Source organism: Mobula birostris, chromosome 3 (genome assembly GCF_030028105.1).
Source record: "Mobula birostris isolate sMobBir1 chromosome 3, sMobBir1.hap1, whole genome shotgun sequence".
NCBI classification, from domain to species: Eukaryota; Metazoa; Chordata; class Chondrichthyes; order Myliobatiformes; family Myliobatidae; genus Mobula; species Mobula birostris.
In genome coordinates, this window is record NC_092372.1 from 150,301,104 (window position 1) to 150,324,977 (window position 23,874).

Sequence of the window (23,874 nt, forward strand, 5' to 3'; positions counted from 1 at the left end):
ACTCATTGATGAATTTGCCAAGATTATCGCTGATGAAAATCTAACATGCTGAGCGGCTACATCAGTACATACAATATGTAAAGGTAACACAAGGACTGCTTACCTATAGCACATAAATTTAGAGTCAGGAATGATGATGATGCTAAACAGCCACTGACTGTCTACCTGCTTGGCCGAGGTTCAGTGTACACATTATTGTTTACTGCGCAAAATTATTAAAAATGTTATATAAAACTACCTTCAGGGTATGTGTATAAGTTGTATATGTAATGTAAATGGATTTCATTTATAGATTTGGGTCCCATTCCAAGATATCCCATTATATAGATGTAAATATTCCAAAATCTGAAAAAATCTGAAATCTAAAATACTTCTGGTCCCAAGCATTTTGGATAAGAGGTGCTCAACCAGTGTTTCATTTCATACATCCATTGAAATGTAAATATAGTGATATAGAGTCTGGCCAAAAAGAAAATCAATTTTAACTCTGTTTTTAATTAAAGGTGATTAACAAGTTGACAGCTTCTTTACATCTTTATCTTTATTTATCTTTCGTTAATGAAGTTCATTTTCTTTCTATTCTGGGTTTTGTCACAAAAACTTAAGCCAAAAGTGTTTTCCTAGTTACGAAGCAATTCCAAAACAACTTGCAAAATAGAGTCTACTCCATTGAGCTCTTAATTCAACGAGTGATCTCTTTGTACCATGAAACATGACACAATGAGTTAATTCACAAGTTAATTAAAACCTGCTTTCTGAGGAGTTAAAGTAACAGGATATGTTCCACAAATGTTTGCTATAATATAGAATGCTCAGAAGGCTTCACTTACCATTCTTACGTACAAAGTTTTAATAAAATCCTGAGACTTCAATAATCCCATTCTAAAATAATCACTTTCTAGGAAAGCTGTAAACAGCTTTTCTTTTTTTTGTAATTTATTTTTTATTGAATTTCATCATCAAACAAATATTTCCATAAGATGTATTTCAGATAATGTACAATAACAAATGTTGGTATTTTTGACAATTACAACTGTACTTCTAAGACCAAACACATATTTAGTATTGTCCACATTTGGTTCATTGGAAATATTATGATAGCACCATTAGTTCCTACAGGGCAACACAGGAGTTTTGCAATAGTTGGGACTTCGATGGTTTTGCCATGAGAAAGGCTTGATTAAAGCTCTTGAGGTAAATAACAAACCCTTAATTTATCTGATGGAGTTATGACAAAACGACCTGCACCCTTCTCCATCTGCAGACTGACTGCCAATTATGGAGGCACTCTGCACTCCAATCATCCCGGAGGATTGTGTAGGCTAATAAATCATTCGAGCAGCGTCTCAAAATTTGTGCATCAGTCTGCTGTTCTTTACAAATTTCAGAATACACCAGATTCTTCAGGATCCTCTGATGCTTTTACTTTTCCATGCTAAAATGACATGCTAGTGTTGTTGAACTCTTGCACTTTCATCATCACTCCTGTCATCTTCCTTGAAGAATGTTACACAGGCAACTTAGTTGAAAGCTATTTAATCTTTTGGTTTATATTTGACATTAGCTGCCCATATTTCTGAGTCACATGGAAAAATGGATAAAAGCTATCTCATAAGTATAAATTCATGCTTTAATTTGTAATTATTTTAAGTTTGCTTGCGAGGGACCAAAGAATCAAGCTGCATTGTCAATTTTACTGTTGAGCTCATTATTAAAATTTATATTGTGGTTTATTGTAAAGAGTGGGAGGCAAAACTACTAAATAGTATCTGGATCTGATTCAGATGAGTCCCGGTGCATAATACATCATCTTTAAGCTTACTGCTAATACAAAGATTCTGCATGACTTAGAGAGCTTAGTCATATGATATCACCATAAGGGCTACATCATCTGCAAACAAATCTCTAATGATGATATCCTTCATTTTAGCTATGAACTGTGGACCATTAATCATTGCCTTCAACAATCTAGTGCTGAGGTAGTCACTTTCTTGAGCATCATAGAATGCTTATTTTAAAAGAAATTGGAAGTAAATGTTAAATCTTTCGGAAGCCAGTATGAAGTCTTGCTTCATTCCACTGTTGGTACTGAATGATTTAGATTGTTCAGTTTTCCTATTACATTTGTCTTTGTACTATTGTCTAAGAATTTCACAAGGCTGAGGAGATTTACTGCAATCAAATTATGAACAACCAACCAAATTTGTCAAAGAATGTGTTAAATGTTTAAGAAATGTACATGGGTGGGCAAATGAGATGGGGAGAGGTGATGGTATGTGGTTCTTCTATTACAGAGCAACCAGCATACTAATATTGCTGTTACACTGTGAGTCTGAGCGGAGACAAAAATCTCACTCTCTGTCACTCAATCATTCTAACCTTAACCCGTATGTGCTTGGAACGTGGAATGAAACTGGAGGACCTGGAGGAAACCCACATGGTCATGGGGAGAAGATACAAGCTCCTTTCAGACAGCAGTGGAAAATTATCCCTGACTGCTGATTGCTGATGTTGTGATAGTGTCATGCTAATGGTTAGACTGCCATGTATACCGTTGGCTGAGGGCTATTTCACCATCCATAAAGCAAATGAAAGGATTATATTGAAACTATTGATAGACCAACATCTTTTACTTAATATCTGTAAATGTACTAAATATCAACTAATCACATGGAGTAGGAATTTGGTCTGAAATATTACAGTCTCCAGGCGTAAGTCTCAATTTGCTGTAAGTTATTTTCCCACAGAAAACATGAAAGTAAACAACGCTACAGTGACTCCAAAAAAGATGCTGCAGATTCACTGAAAACTCACATGATAAATTGAATCTCTTCTAAACAACAAGACTTTAAAACAAGCTTGCACTTACATCTTCAGATCTTGACAAATACTTTGCCATTCATAAACCCACAAAACAATTATTATACGTTGTGCATGATTCTGCCATGATGAGACTGAGATTTAGCTTTTCTTTCACTTGCTTAAAAATGAACTACTGACAGCCCCTTGTCTTCACAGAACAACCAGAGGTGGGCAATTAATGTGACCCTGCTCCACACACTGACCTCAAGAACTGTTGTCCACAGAAATACAAATCAGTGCATGTACTTACTGTACATAGAGTCTCAAATGTGTTGGGCTTAACAAACGATCCATCAAGGCCAAAGAGGAAGATGGATGCATAAGACAGCATTCCCCCTAGAATAATAAGGTTGTTCATATAGGGACTGGACATCTTTATCAACCTAAGAAAGAAATAGACATTTAACAGTTATTAGTTTTAATAATATTACTCCTTGCTTTTTTTTGTAAGGGTGGTCTTTGGTGCACAGAAATCACAGAATGACAACCACTATTTAACAAGTAATGACCCAATTCTTAAACAGATATGCATGCAAGTGTTTGAGATAAGCTCTTCGAGCTTGCAAGATGAGAAATTGAGCCAACCATTATAATCCAAGGACTATCTCACAGAATTTTAGAAAATATGGTCTATTTGTCTAAAGAAGTAAATTTATTATAACCTAACTAGCCAAAAGAAAACAAAGAGCCTTTTGGAAATAGAATGGCACTTCTAAACATAGCTATGCTTCTTGGAAATCATGATGATAAATGACACATAAATAAGCTTCTGACAACCATTGTTCAGCAAGAGACAAAACGATAAAAAGAAACTTGTGAATTTTGAAAACTTTTCATCTCTTTGGATACCGTACTGCGCATTTCATCAACAAATTCTACCAGGATTTTCCCCAGAACAGAACCTGTTATCTGTCAAAGGATTTCACTGTCATGCTTGTGTGCCTATTCAACAGATATGATGGCATTTCATGGACTTGTCCCATTGTTTAATTTAAAACCCAATTTTTCTTAACTACATTTTTTTCCTGGAAATTGTTCTAAGGGAAGTAGGCACAGAAATCTTACTGTAGCCTATCTAAGAGCTTATCTCAGCACCTCCCAACTGAGAGCCAGTATGGATGTATGAAATGAAGGAACAAAAGGGGAAGCGACAACAAATAATTAAGTCTTTAAAGAATGTTAATTTCTATTTGGCTGCATTTTACAGCTGGATATTTAGTAATCTGGAAATGAATTACCATTAGTTTGACATTTAAACCTCAGGAAGTCTCAAACGTCTACAGAATGTGTACATAACGGCAGCAGCCCAAGATTTTGTGAAGACCAGATGCTGTAGCATTAGCAGTTTTTCTTCATTGAGCCTATTGTATAAAGCTTAGCTATCACACAGAGTGCCAGTGAACAGGTCCCAAACAGTATCAAACAGCAATGATGACTTGCCAGATACTGGATGCATCACATAAGCACTCAATTTTATTCACTCCAACAATGAACTATTTCACAGCCTACGGACTCACTTTCAAGTACTCTACAACTCATGTTCTTGCTATTTATTAATTATTATTATTTTGTTTTGTTTTCTCAAAGTTCAAAGTAAATGTATTATCAAAGTACAGATATGCCTGAGGTTCATTTTTGTGCAGGCATTCACAGTAAGAATCACAACAGAATTAAATGAAAAACCACACACAAGACAGACAAACAACCAACCAATGTGCAAAAAACTAACAACCTGTGAAAACAAAGAACAAAATGATAATAATAAATAAATAAGCAATAAATATTGAGAACATGAGATGAATAGTCATTGAAAGTGAGTCAGATGACTCCAAAATATCCTTTCCTCCAACAATACCAAATAAAGTGGTCAAAGGATTAGGCTTAAAGTTTACTTTGAAAGGTATCAATGAAGTTTGAAATACTTCTTTCCAGTATTTCCCAAGACTCAGATATGTCCAAAACATACGAATGAACATATGAATATCATCTGACTTGCACATTTTGGCTGTTATTCCTCTTATGGCTAGAAGGACGCTCTTCCTTAAATGGAAAGATGCGGCCCTGCCTATTCACGCTCAATGGTTACGTGATGTGATGTCATGTTCAATCTCTGAATCTAGCCAAGACTTTCAAACATTGTGGTGACGTTTTCTGAATTATTTTCAAAACCTTTGATTTGCCATTAAAGCACAGATGATGACTAATAATTTTTTTCCCTTTTTTTCTTTACTAATCAACTTCGGTCTTGGTCGTGGGTTAGATTTTTAAAAATATATTAAATTACTATATTTCAATGTTACGAATTCATTAATCTGTATGAATATAGGGTAAGGAGTCTATATATGCGATTTAGTATAATGTATTGATATATATTTTTTTCTTGTACTCTGTATTCTTAAATGCAAAATTAATAATAAAAATATTGGAAATAAAGTGAGTCCATAGGTTGTGGGAACAGTTCAGGGTAGGAGTATATGGTTCACACGTGTACGCTGACAAGAAATTTACTTTGAACTTTAAATTTCAAGTTTTACAATTGGTGATTAATTTTTTAAGCTATGAGAATCAGAATTAGGTTCAATACCATTGGCTTATTTCATGAAATTTGTTGTTTGTGGCAGCAGTACATTGCCATAATAAACAAAACCTATAAATTTCAATAATAAATGTATATATATATCTTAAATAAGTTGTGCAAAGAGAGAGAGAAAAAAAGAAAAGATAGTGAGGTAGTGTACATGAATTCATTGTCCATTCAGAAATCTGATGGCGGAGGGGAAGAAGCTGTTCCTGAACCATTGGGCGTGTGCCTTCAAGCTCCTGTACCCCCTCTCTGTTAGCAGCAATGAGAAGACGGCAGTTCCTGGGTGAGGAGGTTCCTTAATGATGGATGCCACCTTTTTGAGGCATTACTTTTCAAAGATGTCCTTCATGCTGCGGAGAGTAGTGCCCATGATGGAGCTGGCTGAATTTACAGCTTACTGCAGCTTTATCTGATCCTGTGTCGTAACCTCTCCATTACCAGACGGTGATGCAATCAGTTAGAATGCTCTCCATGGTACATCTGTTAAAATTTACAAGAGCCTTTGGCGACATAACAAGTCTTCTCAAAATCATAATGAAATATAGCTGTTGTCATGCTTCCTTTGTAATTGCTAAAATATGTTGGGCCCAGGATAGATCTTCAGATATGTTGACACAGGAATTTGAAATTGTGTATCCTCGCCACTGCTGATCCCTCGATGAGGACTGGTGTGTGTTCCCTCATCTTTCCCTTCCTGAAGTCCACAATTAATCCTTGGTCTTACTAATGTTGAGTGCATGGTTGTTGCTGTGACACCACTCAACTCACCGCTGATCCACACCTTACTCCTGTATGTCTATATGAATGTCACTATATCATCACCATATGAATTTCTGCCAACAACTTCTGTGTCTTTGGCAAAATTACAGATGGTGTTTGTGCTGTGCCTAGCCATATAGTCATAGGTGTAGATACAGTAAAGTAGTGGGTTAAGCACGCATCCCCGGGGTGTGCCAGTGTTGATTGTCAATGAGGTGGAGATGTTATTTCTGACTCATACCGACTGTGGTCTCCTGATGAGGAAGTGAAGGATCCAGTTGCAGAGGGAGGTACAGAGGCCCAGATTTTGGAGGTTTTTGATAGTACTGAGGGAATGATTGTGTTGAACGCGGAGCTGTAATCAATAAACAACAGCCCGCGTAGGTATTGCTGTTGTCCAGGTGATTGAAGGCTAAGTGGGAAGTCAACTGTGGACCTATTGTGGCAAAAGGCAAATTTCTAAGGCAGGAGTTGATTCTAGCTATGACCAACCTCTCTAAGCATCTTGTCACAGTAGATGCGAGTGCAACTGGGTGATAGTTGCTGCAGAAGCTCACCCTATTTTTCCTGGGTACTGGTATGATTGTTTCCCTATTGTAGTAGGTGGAAACCTCCAACTGCAACAGTGAGAGATCAAAAATGGCCTTGAAAACTCCCACCAGTTGTTTGGCACAGGTTTTCAATGCCCTACCAGGTACATAATCAGGGCCTGTCGCTTTGTGAGGGTTTGACCTCTTGAAAGACGTTCTGAGGTTGGCCTCCAAGACAGAGATCATCAGAAGCTGCAGGGATTTGCACAGGTGTAGCTTTATTCTCCCTTTTAAAGCATGTATAAAAGGCATTGAACTCATCTGGGAGTGAAGAATCACTGCCATTCATGATGATAGGTTTCGCCTTGCAGGAGGTAATGGCTGCAAACCCTGCCAGAGCTGATGTGCATCCAATTCCATCTCTAACTTCAATCTGAATTGTTTTCTCACCCTTAAAATAGCCTTCTATAGGTCGTACTTGGACTTCATGTATAGTTCTGGATAAACAATCTACAATGCTACAGATCTAACCTGCAGCAGACAATGAATCTCCTATTTCATCCACAACTTTTACTTTGAATAGGACTGGTATGTCCTCAAAGGTACACACTCATTCACACAGGTCTTGACCAAGTCGTTGACAACTGTGACATATTCATTCAATTTTGAAGATGAATCTCCACCGACTCAAGGCTGTCCAGTAAGCACTCCTCCAACTCCTTTGACCATGCCACGGGTGCTGTGTCTTCAGCCTCTACCTATATGCTGGGAGTAGAAATACAGTCAGGTGATCGTACTTTCCAAAGAGTGGGCGTCAGATAGCACACTAAGCATTCTTGATGGTGGTATAACAGTGGTCAAGTGGTACAGCTCCTCTGGTTCCACAGGTGAGTTGCTGGTGGTAGTTGTTCAGAAACTTCTTCAAGCTGGCCTGCTTGAAAACCTCTGCAATGATAGGGAAGGCATAATGGTGCTCAGGCCCTCCAATGCTTGCCCGTACACAGTGCCTGGAATGTACACAGCTACCAGGATGACGGCTGAAAACTCCCTCAGCAGATAAAATGGACAATTCTTGACCACTAGATGTTCCGGATCGGGACAGCAGGATTGAGACAGAACTGCAGTATCTGTGCACCACAATGAGTTAATCATAAAGCATACTTCACCTCCTATACCTTTAGAAAACTTAATAGGTGACCTACCTTGTTGGTGTATCATGAAGCACTTGGGCTGCTCAAAATGTTCAAAATGGCTGGGTGAGCCATGTTTCCATGAAGCAAAGTATACAGCAGTCCCTGATTTCTCTCTAGTACTGCAATCATATTCTGAGGTCTTCAATTTTATTTTCCAGATACTGCACGTTCATCAGCAAGATAGTCGGGAGTGGGGTCTAAGGTCTTTGCATTTCTATTGTACCTGTAGCCCAGCACGCCTTCATTACTTCCTTTTTCTTAAAAGTCATTTGAGGATTGATAGAGTTTTTAATCATATAAAAACAATGTTGCTTACTGAAGCTATCGATTGTTTATGCTGTCATTCAAATCCTTTGATAGTTTTCACAGCACACTCAATATGCGTGTGGCTTACTTACTGGTCACAGCATTTCTGCAGGAGTCACAACTTATGAAGCAATTTGCATTTAGGAAAGGGGGAATAGGTGCAGGGGAAGTGGTTGGGCGATGATGTTCTGTATCAGTCCTTACAATCCACTTATGTAAAAGATGGGAAATGTGAGCTCAATTCCGTTAGGACTTTTCTCTCATTTCAAAGTAATACTTTTATAATGAAGAATAAAACCAATTCTTGGTGCAGGTAGCTGAATAATACTGACCCAGACCTGAAGACTGTCAATGGGTGAGGTTTGGAAATAAGAGTGAAACTTGCTGGCCAAAATAACCTGGACTCCCGAGGCATTACCAAAACATTTACAGGATTATTGTCAATGCTACAAGTGTCTCTAAATGTCAGAGATTGTTAAAAATTAATCAAAATTAATAATTCACCCTTAATAATAAAATTAAATCACCCTTTTGTAAATATATAATAGAATTAACCAGAATAATTAATAAAGAAATTCATTCTCTGCTACCCTAAGGTCTCCAGTCGGATCAGTGGGTACTCATCACTGGGGAGTATCAGCCAGAGAGACCTCCACCACTGGTCTTCATGTGGAGTTCAGCCAACAGATCTGGTGCTTCAAAACTGTTATTTAGGAACACATACAGTTCACATCGCTGTGCAGGTGCCCCAGGCTTATTTACAACTTAGCAGCAAGATCTGGTCCACAGACAGTATTGAATCATTTATTTTCTGTTTCACTGCTACTCAGCTGTGAGCTAATTGATTCAGGAACACTTCTGAGTTAGTTCAGCACAGGCCAGTTATAGTCATAGAGCACAGAAACAAGCCCTGCAGTCTAACTGATCCATACCAATCAAGATTCCTGTCCAAGCTAGTCCCATTTGCCCACGTTTGGCTCATAGCCCTCCACACCCTCCCTATCCATATGCCTGTCCAAATATCTTTTAAATGTTGTCAGTGTTTCTACCTCAACTACTTCCTCAGGCATCTCGTTTTGTATACCGATCATTCCCTGGAAGTAAAAGGAATTCCCTTAGGTCTTATTAAATCTCACTCCCTTCATCTTAAACCTCTAGTTCTTGATTCTTCAACCATGAGAAAATAAAACTGCACATTCATCCTAGCTCTCCTGTTAATAATGTTTCACACCTCTATCAGATCATTCTTCATTCCCTAACACCCACCCTTGTGAAAAATATTCCAACCTGTTCAGCCTTTCCCCACAATTCAGATTCTTGAGTCCCAGAAACATTCTTGTAAATCTCCTCTGCACTCTTTCTAGCTTAATGACATCTTCCCTACAGAGCAGGGTGACCCCAATGGAACACAATATTTCAAATGGGGCCTGAACAACGTCTTGTACATTTCCTTTGATTTTCAAAGTTAAAAATTTTCACTAAACACAATGAATAGTAATGTAAATATTGTGCTTAATTTCAGGAGAGTTATGTATTAGATTTTCTTCTGCACTAGTGTAACTTCATAGATAAATTTTATTTATTCATTCATTATTGCTTTAAGGGCTAGCATTTGCCACCTATCTCCCGTTGCCCTTGAGGACATGGTAGTCCTCTGGTGAAGGAACATCAAAACTGCAGTTGAGTTAGATACTGACAATGAAGGTCATGCTGCAACTATACAGGGTACTGGTGAGGCCGCACCTGGAGCACTGTGTGCAATTCTGGTCTCCATACTTGAGGAAGGATATACTGGCTTTGGAGGCGGTGCAGAGGACGTTCACCAGGTTGATTCCAGGGATGAAGGGGTTAACCTATGAGGAGAGATTGAGTCGCCTGGGACAATACTCTCTAGAATTCAGAAGAATGAGAGAGGATCTTTTAGAAACATACAAAATTTTGAAAGGGATAGAGAAGATAGAAGTAGGAAAGTTGTTTCCATTGGTAGGTGAGACTAGAACTAGGGGAAATTGCCTCAAGATACAGGGGAGAAGATTTAGGACAGAGATGAGAAGAAACTGTTTTTCCCAGAGAGTGGTGAATCTGTGGAATTCTCTGCCCAGGGAAGCAGTTGAGGCTTCTTCACTAAATATATTTCAGAAACAGTTAGATAGGTTTTTACATAGTAAGGGAATTAAGGGTTATTGGGGAAAAGGCAGGTAGACGGACAGATCAGCCATGATCTTATTGAATGGTGGGGCAGGCTCGATGGGCCGGATGGCCTACTCCTGCTCCTATTTCTTATGCTTATGACCTGTGTTTTATTTCCCTATCAGGAAAGTGTACAACTTGAAGAGGAACCAGCAGGTGGTGGTGTTAACATGATCTTGCTGTTCGCACAAAATATCTGCAGATGCTGGGGTCAAAGCAACACTCACAACACACTGGAGGAACTCAGCAGTTCAGGCAGCAACTGTGGAAAAGATCGGTCGACATTTCAAGCTGGAACCCTTCGTCAGGACTGTAGGGGGAAAGGGCAGAGGCCCTATAAAGAAGGAGGGGGGAGGGTGGGAAGGAGAAAGCTGGTAGGTTCCAGGTGAAAAACCAGTAAGGGGAAAGATAAAGGGGTGGGGGAAGGGAGGCAGGGAGGTGGTAGGCAGGAAAGGTGAAGAAAGAATAGGGGAAAACACAATGGGTAGTAGAAGGAGGCGGAACCAAGAGGGAGGAGGTAGGCAGCTGGGGAGGGAGCAGAGTGACATAGGGATAGGGGAAGGGAGGGGGAGGGAATTACCGGAAGTTGGAGAATTCTATATTCATACCAAGGGGCTGGAGACTATTGCATCCGGTGCTCCCGGTGCAGCCTCCTCTACATTGGTGAAACCCGACGCAGATTGGGGGACCGCTTCGTCGAGCACTTCCACTCCGTCCGCCAAAACAGACAGGATCTCCCAGTAGCCAGCCACTTCAACTCTGCTTCCCACTCCCATTCAGATACGTCCATACATGGCCTCCTCTACTGCCATGATGAGGCTAAACTCAGGTTGGAGGAGCAGCACCTCATATACCGTCTAGGTAGTCTCCAGCCCCTTGGTATGAACATAGAATTCTCCAACTTCTGGTAATTCCCTCCCCCTCCCTTCCCCTATCCCCATGTCACTCTGCTCCCTCCCCAGCTGCCTACCTCCTCCCTCTCGGTTCCGCCTCCTTCTACTACCCATTGTGTTTTCCCCTATTCTTTCTTCACCTTTCCTGCCTATCACCTCCCTGTCTCCCTTCCCCCACCCCTTTATCTTTCCCCTTACTGGTTTTTCTCCTGGAACTTACCAGCCTTCTCCTTCCCACCCTCCCCCCACCTTCTTTATAGGGCCTCTGCCCCTTCCCTCTACAGTCCTGACGAAGGGTTCCAGCCTGAAACGTCGACCGATCTTTTCCACTGATGCTTCCCGACCCGCTGAGTTCCTCCAGCCTGTTGTGAGTGTTGCCATGATCTTGCTGTTATTGTCCCTGATGGTTGAATTTGAATGTCTAGGAGATGCTGAGGCAGCACAAGGTATTCTGTAGGTGCTGCATGTACAGATATTCTGTGTTGCCGCTGCAGGAAATGAGCACCTAGGGTGGTGGATGCAGTGTAATCAAGTAAAATGCTTTGGTCCGGATGAAAAGCTCATGTTGTTGGAACTGCACTTATCCAGGCAAATGACAGATTATTCCATTTTACTTCTGATTTGTGCCTCATAGATGATGGAAAAGCCTTGAAGTGTCAGGAGGTGAGTCACTGACCTCAGGGTATCCATTTCCTGACTGGCTAACACTGGCATCTGTATGGCTGATCAATCGTGACCACCTACGTCCCTCACGGGGGAAAAGTCAGTGATAGTGAAAAAAGAAAGAATGTCAACGATAGGGGATGAGAGACTCCCTTGTTGGAGATGGGTACATTTGATGAATGACTACTTTTTAGCCTTTGCTCAAATGGCTTCTAGGTTTAATTGCATGTAGGCTTGGACTGTTTTATTGTCTGAGTATTTTCAAACGAATTGAACAGTTCACTGAGGACTGTACACTTCTGCTCTTTAGATGGAAGAGAAGTCATTGGTAAAGTAGTTAAAGATAACTGGGCCCATTCTTGTGCATGTCCTGGGGATGGGATGATTGACCCCTTACACTCTCAACCTCCTTCTGTCACGTGAGGTAGAAATCTAGGCAATAAGTGTTTTCTTAAGAGTCTGATGCTCACTGACTTCAGTTTTACCAGAGTGCTTTAATGACATATCTGGATAAATGCCAACTTGATGCTACCATATATCACTTCTGGATTTCATTTCTCTGGTCTAAGTTTGTATGAAGAGTTAATGATATCTAGAGCTAAGTAGCCCTAGTGAAAGCCAAAATGGGAATCAGTGAGCAGGCTACTAGCGGGCACATGCTGACTGTTGACACAGTCAATGACAGCTTCTAGCACTTTGCTAATAATTGAGATTGGACCATTTGGGTGATAATTAGAATGATTAGATATGTCCTGCTTTTTATGAATGGAACAAATCTGGACAATTTTCCACATGAACAGCCAGATGCCAGTATTCCAACTGTTGTGTATTGGAACAGCTTGGCCAAACAGGCAGCTAGTCCCAGAATGCATTGTTTCTGTACACAATGCCCTCAGCCATTTCTTGGTATCAAATGGAATGAAAGGATGGCGAAGGTATCAAGAGGAAGCTGAGATGGATCAATTATTCATCATTTTTGTTGACCGTGGTTCTGTTCCAAAGCAGTCACAATGTCACTATGAATTGTAGTACTGATGTTTTACTTTATTTTTCTCAGCTAGTGAAGATCAAGAATTGATAATGTTCAACAATCCATTTTTTCCAAAAGGAATCATTCCTTGATATCCAGCAATAGCCACATTAATTATTAGGAGGTCAAAACTAAACTACAAAGCAAGCACTTCAAATATAGCATAGGAGCTCCTTATTGGAAATTAGTCAGTTTCAGCAGTGGGTTTTCACATATTAAAGTTTAAAGTAAATTTCTTATCCAAGCAGATATATGTCAACATATACAGCCCTGAAATTCACTTCCTTGTGGACGTACTCAATAAATCCAATAAGCTTGATAGATTCAATGAAAGACTGCATCCAACAGGGCGGACAAACAATCAATGTATAAGAGACAATGAACTGTGAAAATACAAAAGAAAAAATAATAATAAAAAATAAACCAACAATAAATATTGAGAACATGAGATGAAGAGTCCTTGAAAATGAGACCAGAGGTTGTTCCAATAAAGGAACAGCAGTTATAATGGGTGACTTCAATCTACATATAGATTGGGTGAACCAAATTGGTAAGGGTGCTGAGGAAGAGGATTTCTTGGAATGTATGCGGGATGGTTTTTTCAACCAACATGTTGAGGAACCAACTAGAGAGCAGGCTATTCTAGACTGGGTATTGAGCAATGAGGAAGGGTTAATTAGCAATCTTGTTGTGAGAGGCCCCTTGGGTAAGAGTGACCATAATATGGTGGAATTCTTCATTAAGATGGAGAGTGACATAGTTAATTCAGAAACAAAGGTTCTGAACTTAAAGAAGGGTAACTTTGAAGGTATGAGAGATGAATTAGCTAAGATAGACTGGCAAATGACACTTAAAGGGTTGAGGGTGGATATGCAATGGCAAGCATTTAAAGATCGCATGGATGAACTACAACAATTGTTCATCCCAGTTTGGAAAAAGAATAAATCAAAGAAGGTAGTGCACCCATAGCTGACAAGGGAAATTAGGGATAGTATCAATTCCAAAGAAGAAGCATACAAATTAGCCAGAAAAAGTGGCTCACCTGAGGACTGGGAGAAATTCAGAGTTCAGCAGAGGAGGACAAAGGGCTTAATTAGGAAGGGGAAAAAAGATTATGAGAAAAAACTGGCAGGGAACATAAAAACTGACTGTAAAAGCTTTTATAGATATGTGAAAAGAAAAAGATTGGTTAAGACAAATGTAGGTCCCCTACAGACAGAAACAGGTGAATTGATTATGGGGAGCAAGGACATGGCAGACCAATTGAATAATTACTTTGGTTCTGTCTTCACTAAGAAGGACATAAATAATGTTCTGGAAATAGTAGGGGACAGAGGGTCCAGTGAGATGGAGGAACTGAGGGAAATACATATTAGTAGAAAAGTGGTGTCAGGTAGATTGAAGGGATTAAAGGCAGCTAAATCCCCAGGGCCAGATGGTCTGCATACTAGAGTGCTTAAGGAAGTAGCCCAAGAAATAGTGGATGCATTAGTGATAATTTTTCAAAACTCTTTAGATTCTGGACTAGTTCCTGAGGATTGGAGGGTGGCTAATATAACCCCACTTTTTAAAAAAGGAGGGAGAGAGAAACCGGGGAATTATAAACCAGTTAGCCTAACATCGGTGGTGGGGAAAATGCTAGAGTCAGTTATCAAAGATGTGATAACAGCACATTTGGAAAGCAGTGAAATCATCGGATAAAGTCAGCATGGATTTGTGAAAGGAAAATCATGCCTGACGAATCTCATAGAATTTTTTGAGGATGTAACTAGTAGAGTGGGTAGGGGAGAACCAGTGGATGTGGTATATTTGGATTTTCAAAAGGCTTTTGACAAGGTCCCACACAGGAGATTAGTGTGCAAACTTAAAGCACACGGAATAGGGGGTAAGGTATTGATGTGGATAGAGAATTGGTTGGCAGACAGGAAGCAAAGAGTGGGAATAAACGGGACCTTTTCAGAACGGCAGGCAGTGACTAGTGGGGTACCGCAAGGCTCAGTGCTGGGACCCCAGTTACAATATATATTAATGACTTAGACGAGGGCATTAAATGCAGCATCTCCAAGTTTGCGGATGACACGAAGCTGGGCGGCAGTGTTAGCTGTGAGGAGGATGCTAAGAGGATGCAGGGTGACTTGGATAGGTTAGGTGAGTGGGCAAATTCATGGCAGATGCAATTTAATGTGGAAATAATGTGAGGTTATCCACTTTGGTGGCAAAAACAGGAAAACAGATTATTATCTGAATGGTGGCCAATTAGGAAAAGGGGAGGTGCAACGAGACCTGGGTGTCATTATACACCAGTCATTGAAAGTGGGCATGCAGGTACAGCAGGCGGTGAAAAAGGCGAGTGGTATGCTGGCATTTATAGCGAGAGGATTCGAGTACAGGAGCAGGGAGGTACTACTGCAGTTGTACAAGGCCTTGGTGAGACCACACCTGGAGTATTGTGTGCAGTTTTGGTCCCTTAATCTGAGGAAAGACATCCTTGCCATAGAGGGAGTACAAAGAAGGTTCACCAGATTGATTCCTGGGATGGCAGGACTTTCATATGATGAAAGACTGGATCGACTAGGCTTATACTCATTGGAATTTAGAAGATTGAGGGGGGATCTTATTGAAGCGTATAAAATCCTAAAGGGATTGGACAGGTTAGATGCAGGAAGATTGTTCCCAATGTTGGGGAAGCCCAGAATGAGGGGTCACAGTTTGAGGATAAAGGGGAAGCCTTTTAGGACCGAGATGAGGAAAAACTTCTTCACACAGAGAGTGGTGAATCTGTGGAATTTTCTGCCACAGGAAGCAGTTGAGGCCAGTTCATTGGCTATATTTAAGAGGGAGTTAGATATGGCCCTTGTGGTTAAAGGGATCAGGGGGTATGGAGGGAAGGCTGGTACGGGGTTCTGAGTTGGATGATCAGCCATGATCATACTGAATGGCGGTTCAGGCTCGAAGGGCCAAATGGCCCACTCCTGCACCTATTTTCTATGTTTCTATGTTTCTATGTTGTGGGAACAGATCTGTAATATGGCAAGTGAAGTTGAGTGAAGTTATCCCCTCTGGTTCAAGAGCCAGATGGTTGAAGGGTAATAACTGTTCCTGAACCTGGTGGTGTGGGTCCTGAAGCTCTTGTACCTTCTTCCTGATGGCAGTAGTGAGAAGAGAGCATGGCCTTGGTAGTGGGGGTCTTTGATGATGGATGCTGCTGTCCTGCGACAGTGCTCCATGTAGATGTGTCCAATGGTGGGGAGGGCTTTACCCACCGTAGATTAAATGTATTGTGTGAGGCTAATTTATTAATGTGTTCGTGAAAAGAAAACTTCTGCCCAATGGAGCTACATCTTGTGTTGAGATTAGAATGTGGGCATTGGTGTTTCCATACTGGATCATGATGCAATCAGTTAAAATACTCTCCATTGTGCATCTATAGAAGTTTGTCAACACTTTTGCTGAATCAATGCAGACTTCTAATGAAGTAGAGGTGCTGCTGTGGCTTCTTTGTGATAACATTTATTGTTATGGTCCGGTCCGTGAAGTCCATGTTCCGGTTCACGGTCCGGTCCATGTTTCCTTGTTCCAGGGTTTCTGGTTTTCCCCAGTTTCTATTGTGGGCACATGATTCTCGTTTTGGGGCTGAGACATAAATACCTTTGCAAAGCAGGGATTCCCAGATGGACCTGTCCCACCTTGGTGTGGAGATAAAGTTGAGTCCCGGCTTATCTAAGGATAAGTCCCAGCTGTATGTCCTTGTACTTCAGTGTCTGTGTCTTGCATTTGGGTCTGTTCCCAATGCCCCCATTGTGATTTATGTGCTGGTGCCAGGGCAGGACCTCTGATATGATAATGCCAAGGAAATTAATGTTAAGGACACAGCTCAGCATTCAACACTATCATCCCCTTGAAACTTAAAGTTAAGTTCCAAATCCTGGGCCATGATATTTTCCTATGTAACTGGATCCTCGATGTCCTCACTAGCAGACTCCAGTCAATATGAGTTGGTAACAACATCTCCAAAATAGGCATTAGAACAGGTGCACCACAAGGCTATGCACTTACCCCCTCTTTACTCACTTTATACCTGTGATAGTGTGGTTAGGTACAGCTCTAATGTTGTATATAAGTTTGCTGATGACACCACTGGTGTTGGTCAAATCAAAGGTGGTGATGAATCGGCATATAGGAGAGAGATTAAAAATCTGGTTGAAGACTGCCACAACAACAGCCTCTCTCAGCAAAGCCAAAGAGCTGATTATCGACTATAAGAGGAAGAAGCTGGAGGTCTTTGAGCAAGTCTTCATTAGGGAAATGGATGCAGAAAGTGTCAGTAGTTTTAAATTCCCTGGCATTACCTTATTAGAGGATTTGATCTGGGACCAGCACGTGAGTGCCATCACAAAGAATGATGACAACACTTCTACTTTTTTAGAAATTTGCATGGACACCACATGCCAACAAAATCTTTGACAAACTTCTACAGACAGACAGTGGAGAGTACCCTAACTGGTTACATCACTGCCTAGTATGGAAACACCAATGTCCAGGAATGGAAAAGTCTCTGGAAAGTGGTAGATATAACTCAATCTATCACAGGCAAAGCTTTCCTCACTGTTGAGCACATTTATATGGAGTGCTGCCATAAGAAAGCAGCATCTTTCACCAATGCCCCACCATCCAAGTCATGCTCTCTTCTCGTTGCTGCCATTGGGTAGGAGGTACAGAAGCCTTAGGTCCCACACCACCAGGTTCCGGAGCAGTCATTACTCTGCAACCATCAAGCTCCTGAACTGGAGTGGATAACTTCACTCACTACAACTTTAGAATTCTGCAAACACAGACTCACTTTTAAGGACTTTACAACTCGTGTTCAATTTGTATAATCCGGCTTCTTTTGCACATTGTTTTTTGTCAGTCTTTGTTTATGTATGGTCTTATTGTAAATACTTTTTTTATTTTTCTGTAAATGTGTACAAGAAACTCAATCTCAAGGTAGTATATAGTAACTTATACATACTTTGGTAATAAATTTTACTCTAACTTTGACTTTGATGGATGTGATGAGCTGAAGGGCCTGCTTCTATGCTATTTAGCTTTTTGAGTTAGTCCTGAAAGCATCACTAAGCAGCACAGAATAACTTTCATCATGATTTATGGCAGTTTAAACATTTAGGTTTGATAGTGATTGGTCCATTTATTTGTTCCACCAGTATCTCTTCATAGATATACAACAAACCTAAGACAATAGTTAATTTTTTAGCATGAATACCATCCATTGCCAGTTACATGGAGAGTCCTTGGCATCAATGTACTGATTTCCACTGGCATATGTATGTATTATAGAAGCTGAATAAAACTAATCTCATGAGCCTCATGAAATAATTAAAAACCACAGATCAGCATTACAACTGAAATCTTCAACTCATGTAAAGAGATTGTTATCATCCAAGTAATGTTTGGTGTTTTTTGATGTCATCCGAATTCTTGGTGTGATCAATGCCTTGTAGCTTCCATCTAATAATTTATTTTCCTTAAGTATTGAGCTTTAAAACCAAGAGCTAAGAACAAGCCTTACTTTTGATTTCGATTTTTGATATTGAAGAAGAGGAAAGCACTGGACATGAACATTCCCACGATGGTTAGAGCAGAAAGAATGCAGTAGAGTGGCAAGGAAATCTTGCGCAGTTGTGGCTGGATGATGGTCCTATCCTTCGGAGGTTCAACACCTGAAAGCAGGAACAGAAGCTTCAGTTTAAGATGATGTGGTATCCTCCTGTTATTTTGGTTAACTTGCTTTGGCCGACCTATTAAATTATCAAATAGAAAAGCAGTGGTATTAGAAATAAAATATATGTTGCGTGGCCAGCATTGTAAATCACACAGCATGAATCAGCATCAAAAAGCTCAAACTGTCTTGGTCTATTCAACACTAGACTGACAAAGAGCCAAGAATTAATTATTCAATTATCTTTAAAAGGTTTATAGTTCAGTCATTTTAAAAACAGGCAAACACTATGAAAATGGCAAAATGATCTTCATTTGTCACTACTTGTCAGGCGCTGCATTTGCTTGCATCCTACTGAAGGGTAATTTTCTTACAATGTGAGGACCATTTATTTGATTAATTTTGGTGTGTAGTCAGAGCACAATGGTGGCCAGAGGCCAGAACGTTGGCTTTCAGCAGCTATTTATGGCAGCTAACTATGCTATTGTGCGTCTTGAGGTACATAGGCCTACTTCAGAAATGATCATTTGCAGTTACTAAAAAAGAGGGCAGTATGGAAAGACTTCTCTCTTACAAGGCCCCAGAAGTATAGTTATAACAAACTGAATGGATTGAGGAAATTCTGTGAATATAACATAGATGGACCAGTGTATGATATGAGGAAGTATAGCTGAATAGAAAGCAGGGTTGTTTGTGGGCTGGAAGCATTGACATTAATTCAGTATTGAATATACTCGATCTGAATTGAAAGTGGTGAACCTCATTTTTCAGTGCTTGATCGTATTTTAGGCTGAGGCAATTTAAAAAATATGCAGACAAGTGGCGAATAAGATTGATTAAGATTGTGTGCATGCTCTTAATCACGAGACAGTGATTAAGAGCTTGTGTATTTTGGTCAGGATAAAGGACCAGAATTCCGAAGTATTATCAATGAATTTCCCACATATAAACACATCCTACCTTGAAATCTCAGAGTGTCATTAATAAGCTCCAGGGAGTCTGCTACAGCATTATATTCTCCAACTTTAACTTCCACTTCATCTGTAGAAAAAGGGAAGCATATGTTCAAATATTTCCTGCAGATAAACATAGAAAAGTTCATGAAGATTGCAACTGTCTTTTGTTCTGGCTGAGAAGGGGTGACTAATGTTTTAAGACTGCTATCTTAGCAAGCATTGGGTCATGTTACTGACTGCTCTGTGTTGAAGCAATCATTTGTTCAGGCCCATGCAACCAGCCAGGAAAACTCTTTGGAATAAAGTCATGATGTGCTGAGTTCCAAGTGAGGAGTCAGTTCAGTTCCTTGTTCGCGAGATTAGTGAAAGAACAGAGACATTATGTTTTATTTCCAGTCATAATCCACTATTGAAGGAAAATGAGACTAACACCTGAAAGGTGTTTACAGACTAACAGCAGAAATAGTATATCTCTCTGTATTTATTCAAAAAGCCTTGTTTAAACTTACTGATATCTAAATATCTAAACTGACTGCAGATCTGACTGCTGCTTAAGAGAGGAGAAAAATGGCCACATTGATTGCTCCAACAGCAGCCTAGGCGGCTTACCTGCCCTTACTGTCAATGTTTATGCCTTTCTGGAATCGGACTGTAGAACCACCTCAGAATGCACAATTGATGAACTACACAAATGTCATTGTCAGAAACGATGGACAACCAACACACCAATCCAACGAGTCAATATTTTGCTCTGCTTGATTGAAAATGTAAGTTTCAGTTCCTAAATGATGTAATCCGATTTTCATGCAATTTCAAAATAAATTGTCACCTGACATGCAATTTATTTCTTTTCTTATCTCATTCATATTCTTATTTATATCTCTCAAATGAAATATTATGTTCTTTTTAATAGGTTCCTCTTTGACAGATTTACTTCTTGTAAAGTACAGATCTATTTCTTTTAGAACAATGATCTGCACCCTTTAGCACTACGTATTGATCTGTTGTCTGTGCATGTGCTGTTGTCTTTGCATGCGCATTGTGCTTTCTCTCTCTCTCTCTCGCTCGCTGCAATGTGAATACAGCAGTTAAACCCATCTCCTGTGTGTGTGCTTTTATTTAATTGATATGTAATTGTGCACAGACACAACAAATTGGCAGCCAGTATGAACCTGAATGTCAGAAAGTATCACAAATTTCACTGACGGTCATGGGACAAAACAGCAAGAGAAAGCTGAAGGACCCCTGAGTAACAGTGAAAAGTGATGACTTTAAAGTGAAAATAACGTGGTGAGGTCTTCAGTTGGGAAAGTTGACGAATTTGATAGCACTACTGAAGGCTGGGAGTCGTATATCAAGAGGGTTGAATGGTATTGTAATGCAAACAACATGAAGGAACAAAAGAAAGCCCCTGCACTCCTTAGCTTAATGGGTGCAAGGACGTACAATCTTTTACACAACCGAGCAACCTCTGCAAAGCCAACAAGCAAGATGTTTGATGAAATTGTTACTCTTTTACAAAATCACTTGAGCCCTAAACTGCTGGCGATAGCTGAGAAATGTAGATTTTACAAAAGGAATCAGTCAAAAGATGAAAGCATTTCTGAATACATTGCAGAACTGAGCAAAATTATCCATTACTGCGACTTTAGGTATGGACTTTCTGATGCAATAAGGGACATGTACGTGGCATGCATAGTCAAATCATTCAAATGAGGCTACTGTCAGAAAGAGACCTAACCTTAGGATGGACATTGATCATTCCAATATTGTTAGAGACCACAGCAAAGGATGCTGAAGAACTATAGAAAAGGTTAGAATGTGAAATACACAAAATGTCCCTGAATGGTACAAAAAGCCAAAATTGTTATTGATATGGCAAATCCTCTAGTGATGCAAATGACTTGGTTCAAAGTAAAAGTCTTCAGAAAGTGTCACCGACATGGTCACATAGAGAGAATCTGCAAGGCAGACAAAAAACACAACCAAGCAAAAATTAAATCTAAGCAAATGCAGAAAGTAACCAAATGTGAAACAGAATCAGACAACATGGAGTCTGACAAAGGTGAGTTGTCATGCCTAGAACTGCGTAGTATTACTGAAGTAGATCACAAAATCATCTGGGTCACAATAGATGTGTCTGGTGTAAAACTGGAAATGGAGCTGGATACAGGGTCAGCTTGTATCCAGAGGCTGACTACCACAGACCATTTCCTGAGATACCATTAGAGAAGACCTCAGTGATGCTAAAGATTTAAAAAGGCTAAAAGGTGTCTCCCAAAGGCAAACTGAAAGTGAATGTGTCGTATGAAGGCCAAACACAACAGTTAGTGCTTTATGTATTGAAAAGTGGAGGACCAGGATTTTTAGGATGTGAATGGTTGAGAGAAATCCAACTGGACTGGCACCCAGTCAAAGTCCTCAGTGTGGCATCAACCGGCAATGGCAGCCCAAATGGTATCACTAACCAGAGACTGTCACAGCTGCTAGATGTTAATTAGAAGGTGTTTGAGAAGGGAATAGATGAACAGATCCAAAATTTGGCCAAAAACTGTTCAGGATGTCAGAAAGTTCAAAGTGCACCCCCACAGGCACCATTACACCCATGGGAGTGGCCGTCAACACCATGGCAAAAAGTACATATTGACTTTGTTGGCCATTCATGTCTCTGATTGCTGTGGATGCTCATTAGAAGTGGCCGGAGATTATACCAATGAAGTCAACCACTTCAGCAAAGACAGTCTCCACCCTGAGGATTACCTTCACCAGAAACGGTTTACCAGAACAAATTGTGAGTGACAACAGACCACAATACACGTCAGAAGAATTTCAACTGTTCATGAAGAAAAATGGCATCAGACATTTGAACTCAGCTCCTCACCACCTAGCAATGAATGGGTTAACTGAAAGGTTTATTTAAACATTCAAGAAGTCAATTAAAGTGATGGCCAAGGAGGACATTTCTCTACAGCACAAGGTGGACAACTTCTTTTTGGTATATTGGAACTCTGATCATGCGATGACAAATTAAACACCTGCAATCCTGTTCATAAGCAGGAATCTGAGATCTCGCCTAGTCCTCCTGAAACCAGATTTATGGAGGGAAGTACAGAATAAACAGTTTAGCCAGCTGCCAAGTGAAGCGGCAAGGTGCTTCAAGATTGGACAGGAAGTCCTAGCACGTGACTACCAGGAGGACAAGAGGACAGCAGGTAGGGTAGCTACAAGAACTGGACCACTGATGTACATAGTGGATGTTGGAGATCAGACATGGAGACATCATGTGGATCAGATACCCGATGCTCAACCAAAGAACACACCTGAGTCGACTGTATCCAACAAGATGGACAGATTACAGTCTCCAGACTTAACTCTCAAAGATGATGTCCCTGAAAGTAGAGTGATACTGGAAGCCAAGAATGTTGTCTTAGACAAGACAGCTACCAAACCTGATGCCACTCCACAGGTCCAGAGGCGCTATCCTGAAAGAAACAGAACACTGCCCAAAACACTGAACCTTTACAACTGTGAAGTTAGTTCTGGACTGTTATTGTGAAAATATGTGTATTTGGAATATGGATTTATGAGAGGGAAACTGAATATTTTATATGTATATTTTATATTGCATTGATCTAAAGAGGAAGGAAGTGTAATGTATGGATCTATTTTCTTTAGAGCAATGATTCCCCCCCACCCTAGTACTAGGTATTGATCTATTGTTTGTACATGCTGTTGTCTAAGCATGAGCATTGCTCGTTCTCCCTCACTGCAATGTGAATACACCAGTTAAAGCCATCTTCCACATGCGTGCTTTTATTTAATTGATATGTTGTTTTGCACAACTCCACCGATCTCATTAATTAATAGGTCTGCAAATATGTCCTTAAGTGACAAAGGTTACACGTAATTTTGCACTTCTTCCTGAATGCGTCAGGCCAATCAGTGCAATGAAATATCATTCAGGTAATTTTATTTGTTTGGTAACAGATACAATTTTTATGTCAAATTATTTCTGCTGCAGAGGCAGTGACACCCATGATTGGATTTCTTACGTGCATTTTTATACAAAACAAACATGGCATAATATAACCAATAATTGTGATGCACTTGGTTCACAGGTAGTACAGTTTTCTGCCCAATTTCAGCATGCTGTTTTAATTTGCTTCTAAAGAATGGATCTGAGCTTCAA

General features: G+C 40.1%; 1 protein-coding gene across 3 annotated transcripts in view; it reads right to left on the reverse strand.

Moving 5' to 3' along the window:
• gabbr2 (gamma-aminobutyric acid (GABA) B receptor, 2) overlaps positions 1-23,874 on the reverse strand; it is a 1,055,299-nt gene that overhangs the window by 157,781 nt on the left and 873,644 nt on the right. For all 3 annotated transcript variants that reach the window (XM_072253441.1, XM_072253440.1, XM_072253442.1), the window contains 3 exons: positions 19,690-19,770; positions 18,580-18,730; positions 3,113-3,245 (listed from right to left, as the gene is read on the reverse strand). In XM_072253441.1, the coding sequence (XP_072109542.1) occupies positions 3,113-3,245; positions 18,580-18,730; positions 19,690-19,770 (365 nt within the window). The remainder of the gene's footprint in view (positions 1-3,112; positions 3,246-18,579; positions 18,731-19,689; positions 19,771-23,874) is intronic.